This window comes from Helianthus annuus, chromosome 12, assembly GCF_002127325.2.
Source record: "Helianthus annuus cultivar XRQ/B chromosome 12, HanXRQr2.0-SUNRISE, whole genome shotgun sequence".
Classification (NCBI taxonomy): domain Eukaryota; kingdom Viridiplantae; phylum Streptophyta; class Magnoliopsida; order Asterales; family Asteraceae; genus Helianthus; species Helianthus annuus.
In genome coordinates, this window is record NC_035444.2 from 103,624,170 (window position 1) to 103,633,992 (window position 9,823).

General features: G+C 36.5%; 1 protein-coding gene across 1 annotated transcript; it reads right to left on the minus strand.

Moving 5' to 3' along the window:
• Window positions 1–543: 543 nt before the first annotated feature.
• Window positions 544–7,801, minus strand: LOC110895784 (DNA polymerase delta catalytic subunit). The gene is made up of 28 exons (XM_022143137.2): window positions 7,482–7,801; window positions 7,048–7,158; window positions 6,706–6,812; window positions 6,409–6,574; window positions 6,107–6,302; window positions 5,860–5,995; window positions 5,622–5,759; window positions 5,324–5,401; window positions 5,105–5,196; window positions 4,900–4,966; window positions 4,741–4,812; window positions 4,590–4,676; window positions 4,384–4,503; window positions 4,200–4,298; window positions 4,005–4,112; window positions 3,137–3,232; window positions 3,003–3,068; window positions 2,823–2,879; window positions 2,659–2,746; window positions 2,389–2,582; window positions 2,167–2,281; window positions 1,838–2,082; window positions 1,683–1,757; window positions 1,523–1,612; window positions 1,274–1,434; window positions 1,119–1,192; window positions 954–1,041; window positions 544–839 (listed from the first exon to the last, which is right to left on the minus strand). The coding sequence occupies exons 1-28, from the start codon at window positions 7,732–7,734 to the stop codon at window positions 752–754; spliced, it is 3,267 nt and encodes a 1,088-aa protein (XP_021998829.1). The 5' UTR covers window positions 7,735–7,801; the 3' UTR covers window positions 544–751.
• Window positions 7,802–9,823: the final 2,022 nt, after the last annotated feature.

The following is a 9,823-nucleotide window of genomic DNA, read 5'->3' on the forward strand; positions in this document are numbered from 1 at the left end:
AGGACGTTGAGGACGGGACATGGGGGGGGGGGGGGCGACACGGTGTACACACCGGCGACGGACCGGGACGGTATGGGGACGACCCCATACCGTGTAGCCTTATAAGATCGTACAATGACAATTTCTCACCCTGTGAAAAAGTTTATACAACTCATATGATACGTATAGCGTAAAAGGGAGACTGGCACACACTTTTGAAGGAAGTGCATCTTTAAAATCACTCCAACAAAAAGTATGTCAAGTTAATTGGACAATTGGGTGTAGCTAAGAATTGCAGGATTCACTAAATATTTGGCAAGTCAAAAATCGCCCCTGTAAATTGTTAGAAAATTAATCCTTATACATGTGTTAGACAATGGATGATCAAATAGTAACATATGTTGTATACGATTACAAACATCTATAAACTGTTATGTAAAAGATAAATCATTATTAAAAGTGCCAACAATTTGTTTATTTTGGATCCTAGAAAACATAATGACGCTAGGCAAAGTTTTTTTAATGGGTAAATTGCATGAACAGACAAATTTTGGGCAGCAACTATCAACTTCAAAGTGTAAATCTTGCTTTTTATATATGACAATACACATGACATGATGAACCATGATAGGTTTCTGCAACTTGGCTCAGGAAATACAAATACAAGTTAATATTCCAAACATTTAGTAGAATAGATTGATTGAAATCTAATCATACTATTACTAAAACTATATGCAGAATCAAAACTACCAAAAGGTCCAAATTCGGAGCATTAAAAGTTCCATCGGTCTAATTGGACTTTGGCTTCCGCCATGTCTTTCTGTGCCTTCTTCCTCCGGTAAAATATTGGGCAATCTCGGCTACAACACAACCATTAACAACCATCAATCTTAGTATCTTACCATCCACAAATATATATACACACACACACACACACTCATGAACCAGTAGTGATCTGAAAATGTAAGGAGCACCTTGTGCATAAGACATCTTGATGAAGAGATCCTTGACACTCTTGGCATTGTGTCCACAGCCTCCCAAAAAGCTTCTCTAGCTCCGATACTTGCGGAAACAAAGAAAACGTATGTTATATGAGAAGATGGTTACATTGTTATTTGTTTCTGTTTTTGTTTACATACCGTTGTCAACCGTTTTGCAATAAAGTTCGGCTTCCCTTCCCTTGCAGTGTGAGCAAAGTGTTTGATCTTTATTACTGCAAGCAAACACAACCATTCGATCCATTTGCCCATAAGAAATAAAAAAACTAGAAGTCATTTGGGTTGTTGGTAGGTACCTGATTAAGGCTTTGCAGCCAACGCAACTTAGCTGCTTCTTCGCAAACTTCATTATCCCACTGTTTGACGGAGTAGATATGGAGATAGCTCTAGTGTGGCTCCCGTGAAGAAGTTCTCTACTGGCGTTCTTCAAAATGGGGTCAAATATCCTCAACAGTGGCTGCATCGCAAACCATCAACAGTCTCAGGTACAGGTATAACTAATTTTCGAGATGACGACAAGATGATTAACCATTAACCAAACCAACCTTGCTTATCTGATTTTCGAGATAGTATTGAGGATCGATGGGTATATTGTTTTCCAACACGTATATCGGGTCCTCTGACCTTTCGTATGCCTGATTTTCATCAATTTATTAGTTCAAATTATCCTATAACATACCAAGTTATGATTGTGACCTGCTTTACCTTTGCGCCTTTCGCAGCTTTGATAATGACATATGGTACTCGGTCTCCAACATTTGGAGCAGTTGCTGCATCTCGCTGTAGTAAATATAATACAACAATGTGATGATATAGCTTGGTTAACAAGTTATAATGCTAAAAGATAACTAACTATTAACCTTTCTCATTCGCTCTGCAAGTTCAACATGTGCTGCCTTTACATCATAATCCTCTCCGGATTTCGTCAGTCCCTTGGTAATAACCAAAAGAGACAAATCCATGCGATTCATAAGCAGATCTGAAATGGTATTTTTGACGTATTGAACGGCTCCAGGTATGTCTCTGTCTATTAGTATTTTGTTAAGGCACTCCGTTACCAGGTTTTTTACTAACAGACAGTTGTCCCTTCTAACTGTTTCAATACCTGAAGAAAAAAAAAAAAACTCAAATGGGCAAGAAAAAACATATTTTGAAGAGAAAAATGGTCTTTTTATATGCTTTAGCTAACCTTTTGTATCCATTTTGTCAAATTTGTCGGGATTTGTCCAGTAGAGGCCAGCATACCTCTTTTTGCTGATCAGCAGGTACGGGAAATATACCTTTTCGAATTCTAGTTTAATAGGCTTTGCAAAACAAACAATCACGCAAGGAAAAATCAGAACGTGAATATATTAACATCAGACTATATTAAACGAATGAAATTTGCACTTGTTGTTATGAGTCAACTTACCTTGATGAAAGTCCCACTAATGTAATCAGCAGCTTCCCTACCCAGCTTCATGGCGTCATCAACAGTTTGCACACCGAATTGCACCATAACAGAATCTGTATCCCCATATATTACCTCAGCATTATGTTCGAAGCCATTAAGTGTTGTGAATTTATCTTCGACGAGTTTTTTTGTATGTTCGATCATCTGTCGGCCTTCAAAAATCAATCAAGTTAGTTATTACCATAATAGAATATTCATTTGAGCTACATGCACATGAACGCATATTACCATAGCTTGTAACACTTGAGGATATCTCTAAGCATGGTAACTGGCCAATCGTAGCTCCTGTAAACCCATACACTGAATTTGCACTTATCTGCACATGATGAATAAATGTTAATAATACTAAGGAAAGTAATTAACTAAGGAAAAAAACACATAAGAGGAATTACCTTCAAAGCCAGCTGGCGACCGTCCAATACAGCCTTCACTAGGGGATCCTTTGCCTCCTGAAACCCAACCAACTCATTATTGTATAAGCATAATACTTATAATACTAGATAATGTGCTGCACAATGAAAAATCTATGGAATATAAAATATAATAATTGAAAGAAAAAATAGGAGTCATACTTTCAAATCTGCTTTAGCCCTTCTACGAGCAGCTAACAGTTCTTCAAGAATTTCCGGAAGTATACCCTGAAAGTACATTTGTAATCAATTAGCACAATGATTTTATATACAGTATACCTATACCATGTCCCTACCTTCTGCAAATTTGACTTGACAAATATTTCACCCGATGGAGTTTTATTGACACATTCTGGTGGGAGATTGAGCTTCCGCGCATCTTCAGGAGTCACCTTAACAAGGATAACACGTTAAACATCTACAGAAGAATTATATTATATTATTTTTACAAACCAAGGCCATACTACTATCTTATAATGAAAGGCCAGTGGGGTTTTCCACTGACATTTCTAACACGTAGACTTTTGACAAATGATAATTCTAACCTTCATTTTAACACCTTTAGTTTTCTCACTTCGCACCCTCAAACTTTTGACATGAAACACTATTAACCCTCATCTTTATGTTAGTTACACATTCACTTGTAACTTTCGATAATTGACAACTTTGAAGCCAACCTTTTATACTTAATAACTTGACACCTCATTTTATTTAAATTAGTTTTACGACTTTACACCATAACGTGCGACACATTACTATACCTTTTTTTATCTATGCCTAACCACGTTAATGTTTAAAATACTTTTACAACATTACACTGTTGTCTAAATTACTTTTACAACTTTACACTGCAACGACTGAGACATATTCTTTTTTTAATCTATGTCTAATGACATTATTGACATGAACATAACGTGTGTAACAAAGTCAAAAACGCATATTGTCACGTGCGGGCACCACACGTTAATGTCATCATCGTACATTGTAACCACAGTGCTCGTATAGGTTACACTGAGTTAGATCTGATACATCGAAACATGTGTTTTCATATGGTTAACGCATCATATAACGTGCCACTAGCCATAAACAAGTAAGGCTTCGCCGCCACAATACGCAGCCTATTGCAACAATCTAGTTAAAGATAAAAACAGAAGAATATCTTACTAGAGTGCAGTAGCATAAGTTGTATGCCATCATGATTGATGGATAAAGAGATGCAAAATCCAATGTTGCAATTGGCTTTTCATAGAATCCCGCCCTCGGTTCCAAAACCTATACAGCAAAATAACCTCCGTAATTTTTTAGTGCTATACAATGTGAATATAATATATGATTAGAACCTATATAGTATATACTCACAGTTGCACCCTCATACGTTCCTTGCTCGGATCCTGCTTGTTTCACATTAGGAAGCACTAGATTCTTCTGTTTTGCCTTCCTTAAAAGTTGAGAGAGTACCTGCACACAACCACTTCGATTTCAAAATCTAATATATCTATAAAACAATCAACAAATGATTATCCCCATTTTCATAAAATATGACCTTGATGCTCTGGCCTCTAGCAAGGAGAAACGATATGGGAACACCCGTGACTCGAGCCATTTCCACATAGTTGTAAATGTACATCAACTTATCCAGCAACCTCTGAGGGAGATAAGCATCCTATAAAATATTCAACAACCTTTCAGTTTGTATTAAAAAAATAGAAACCGCTGCCACTCTATTATAGAACTAAGAAAGAATGAAACCTTGAGACAATAAACAGCTAGTCTCCGCCTTGTCTCTGGGTTACCATTCTGAAGGTCAGATATAATCGAATGATGAACATCCTCTTTCTGCAAATCAAACACAATATTGATGATAGTGGTTCATTCACCAAAAGTAATATAAAAAGAATACCTGCTCATTAAGAAAGTGTGCTGAAACAGAATTCAGTGAGTATGAACTTAATTTATAATCCCTTTGCATAGCCTGAAAATACAGCAAAGAAAAATAAATCTTTTAGTTATCCCTATGCGTCCACTTATTTGTTATGTCATTTAATGTTATAATGAATACCTGAAGCAAATCAAACTGAACTCTCCCTTCCAATGTAACTTCTTTACTTTCCCTTGTACCATACTGCCTGTTACACCAGATTAATATTGGAAAAATTCAGCATTATGAAGAACCGCGTTATGTCCAACAGTGCAACAGCTTAACATTCATCAGTATATGTGTGTATACATATATATGTATGCGTGCATATATACACAACCATTACCTAGAAGAAAATGATGTATCCCTCACACGGGTCCTGCTATTTCTAATGCGACCAAGTATCGGAAACTCAGCTATTTTCAATGTTTCTGCCCTCTACAAAACAAAATATGTATTTAGTCACTTAATCTCAGGAGTTATGGACAGCCTACCATGTCAATGTTACAACAAACGGTATACATATAGTTGTACTTCGAAAAAAAAAGAGAGCTGAGGCACTGACCTCAATCAGATAAGGCAAGTCAAATTTGCAAATGTTATAACCGATTATAATATCTGGATCAACTTCGCGAATAAAATCCTGAAAGCAACAGATATATTATCAGCTCCCTTAAAACACAAACATATCCAAAGTCGCAACAAAATGCTAATGGCTGTGCAGGTGTGCAATTCAAGTGTTATCACATTCGAAACACAAGTAAACAATACAAGAATTATCAGAATATTTGGTTCTATATATGTATTGTAAAACGTCCAAGATCATCAACTCAAATCCAGCAAATTAACTACCAGAATATTACCCTCCAAGCCAGCAAAACTTCTCTCTCGGTGTCAAATGACATCACATCAACACCAACTATCGGTGAACATGACTTTAAGGTCATGACATTTCTCACGAATGGTTGTTCCTCACCCTGCAGTGTGGCCAGATTTGCGATCTAAAAGTACAACATAATCAGGAACTGCAACATAACTGCTTACTTTATATGCTTAATGGGTTTAGACGAATAAAATTGCTTAAACATATATAAATCAAACCTGAATAACAGGGTCATATTTAGCGTCAGGGAAAAGGCCCTTACGACCAGCGCACTCAATGTCAAAACTCAATATGCGAAATGGAGCCATTTTTGAAAATTCTCCTTCTGGAACATGGCTTATCAGATCTGAATAGCTATAATCTTAGTCAAGAAATTTAATAACTTAATTGGGTAAGTTGAGCATATACACATCAGACGCTTATTATTAAGGACCATTATCGCTATCAACGCTTAAATGAGGATACAGACAATCAAACTCAAACTGAGAGTACGAAAGACTCTTTGTTGATTTCTTGTATTTGTGAGCTGGAACTTCGATCCAGTTGCCACCAACAATTTTGCAATCAATCATGAAGCGAAGAACAAAAAGAACATTACTCTCATATGTCATGAAGCTTTTCATACCAAGACCATCAATTTGTATCCCTTTGTCAAGAATTCCTGCCAAGATTACATAACATGGATATATATGTATGCGTATAGAATCTATAATTGCAAATAAATTCAACAATGGCATGAGTAAAATATAGAAGCTATGGCACTTTACCTCGGCAACTAGCAACCAATGTTGGCAATGCAACAACAATTTTCAGAAAGGGCTGAGAACTATGTTGCTGATAGTACATAATGCTCTTTTTTTGAACTAGTTCTATACGAAGAATAAACTTAGGAACAGAAAACTTATTGCTCTTGTTGGCTTCCCTCATTCTCCCCTGCACAAAATTAAAAGGAAAAACTTATCTGTCTTGTACTTTGTAAGAATTTGTATATCAATGCACATATACAACACCTTTCGTGCAAATACTTGATATTAACATAATCCAGTCAGCAGAAAAAAAGATACCTCAAGAATTTGATGAAAGCGGGATATATCATCAGGGCCCATGCCAGGAGGACAGCTGATATAGAAGTACGGTTCGAATCCATGAACATTACAGCATACACTATTCCCTGATTGCAGAACAAAAATACATCATATTACAGGATAGGGTTATATATAATAATAATCGCCATAATAACGAAAATGCTGATTAAAGCATGTTTTCCATCACACGACTGAAGGATTCTATATACTGCAGAAATTATAACGATATTGCCACAGTAGTTAGTAGTTAACGTCATATTATTTTAGTAGTGATTTCAACCAAAAGCAGACAATGGTGAAAGATAAGGTATGAGAAAATACCTTCCTTGGTTACACCAAATATTCTGATAATAGCAGTAGAACCAGAAGAATTAGGCATCAATCCTTTGTGGCTCTCTCCAATCATGTAATCAATCTCCAGTTGTTGAAAAACTAGCAGGAAATAATAATGAACGGAACAAATTTCAGTTTGATATCTCAACAGTAATAAAAACCCTAATTCTTAACATGAGGTTCGATATTTTCTGTATTCTAATACTGTATTTCCTTTAAAATTGTTGATGTTAAACCTAAGAATTCCCAAACACACATACAAAAACAATACCTTTCAAACCAAGCAAAGAATCATCTCTAATTTGGGAATCAGTAGCTAGCTATAATAGCATTTATCTTCTATAAAAACAAGTGATTTGTTGAAACCCTAACGAACGGTAAAACCCTAGAAATGAGTTAAGCAACATCAAAAGTGAAAATACCTATATTTTGTGACTCGGAGTGGTACCCCGAGCATAATAGCGGACGCTTCCACTTGTGAAGGCGATTAGCTAGGGCTTCACGGTCTTCCATGTCCCGGAGAATGAGTTGGTCTTCGTCGACGAGGTTTTGTTCGATGAAGACATCCTCATCCATGTACTCCTCCTCCTCCATTGGCATCTCCGTCGCAATGTGCTTCGACGGTTGCGGCGGCGCTGGTGGCTGCTGTGCCGCTCGCTTCCTGCCGTTGTTCATCGTTGTTGAGAGAGAGAGTGTGTTCAAGGGCGGGGGAATATAAGTGTAATTGCCGCCAATTTTGTGGTTATTTGTAGTCATTGCAAGTCATGTGTTTGTCACGTGTTCATGTACAAGGGAAGCAGGGAACAACGAAAAATACCAAGAGGGTGTTTTTTTTTTTTTTTTTTAAAGTTCAGAACCTCTTATATTTGTCCCACGGAGATCACGTGCTTGTTTGTTTTTTAAGTGATTTTATTAAAAAAACTCTTTCAAAACTCTTCCTCAAACAGGCTTGGCCTCACATCTTCACACCTCTTCCAAACCTCTTCCTGTTCGTTCAGAACACATCTCAAAAAAAAAACTAGCGACCTGCCTCACGTCGCTTCTTCTCCACAGCGACCCCTATTCTTCCCTTCGGTTTCTCTGTCAAATCTGTGGCTCCGGCGACCCCCTCTTGTCTCTAATTACTTCAGGGTAAGATAATACAGTAATCGATTTCTCCGCCAAATCCGTGGCTCCGGTGACCTCGTTTGTGCATATACTTTAACTGCAAATTGATTAGCCAACACAGTTTGAGAAATGTTGAATTATGTTTGTTTTTTTAGTGTTATTTTGGCTGATTTAAAACTTGTATGTTACGGGTGTCTGAAGCTCGATTGTTTGAATTGGTCGCCGGTGAGATAGTGTCGGAATTGGTCGCCGGCAGTGAGTAATGGCGATATCGTTCCCGGAGGAGGTGTTAGAGCATGTATTCTCGTTCATAACGTCGCATACATACTAGAATGTTGTATCGTTGATTTTGAAGTCCTTTAAGAACTTTAAGGTGTTCATGTTGTCTTCTTGTGAGGGCTTCAGTACCGATGAACTTGTTGCCATTGCCGCCAATTGTAGGTGAAATTTCTCTCATTGTATTCATATATTTGTGTGTGAAAGTTGATTTAAATGTTGAGGGTCATAATTAGAAACATTAGTTATTGATTAAATACAGAAATTGTTGCTTATTGTGATGGTATAATTGCCTGACTATTGAAGTGATTGTTTGATGCTAATTCAGTTGTTACTCATAAACTTTGAAACAATTTGATGTAATGCAGACATTGTTGCTTGTTGTTTGCTAGTTGGTAACGCATTTATCTATCTTGTTGTTTTTGTCCTCATTTTTCGGTAGAACGAGCTTAAAAACATTTGCTTTAAAGTTTTTAACATTTCTTCATAGTTTATATCATGTGTGTGTGATGGTATGATGTAATCCTAACTATTGAACTAATTGTTTGAAACAATTTGATGTTGATACTCCTTGTGACAAAAAAAAAAAAAAAAAAAAAAAAAAAAAACTTGCTTTACAATGCAAGAATTTGAGAGAATTGGATTTGTGTTTGTTTTTAATGAATGGAGATTGCACAGCAGGTGTTTGTTTTTTATGTGATATTTATGTCTTTGTTTTTAATGAATGGAGATTGCGCATTTGCTTGCTAAATGGTTAGTTTGTTGATTAGTAGAGTTTGAATGTTAAAAAACTCTTTTAAGTTAAATAAAATCAGTTTATTTATATTTCAGTTTATTTCACCAGCTTGCAAAAGTTAAAAAACAAACAGTCTTCTTCTTGCAGACTGCAGAGGTTTGGTCCACCTCTTCAGCTGCAGATGTCTGCAGATGTGGTCCGCAGACTGCGGATGTTTTACTTCTTAAAAAACAAACAGCACCTAACTAGTTAAAGAAAACTTTAGAAACTCTTAAGTGTCACACCCCAACCGATGGCGGAATCATCGGGGCGCGTCACTGAGTGAAACAGATTGTCCAGGAAAAATCCATAACAACTAATATTACCAAATATTTAAAGTTACGTCCCATACCATAACATACTTAGCAAAATAGTTAATACAGACATAGTATCTCAAAGACAAATAAATTGTTTCGACAACTCAGAATTAAATGTGACGTTTCTAGACCTCCTAACTTGATTCTTGAACAGCAAGCATAGCATAAGCATCCTAAACACCTGTCACATACGTTAAAATAGGTCAATACACATAGTGTAAAGGTGAGCATACAAGTTTAATAGTATAATAGTAGCGAAAGCGGTGTACGCATAACCAGCATGTAACAT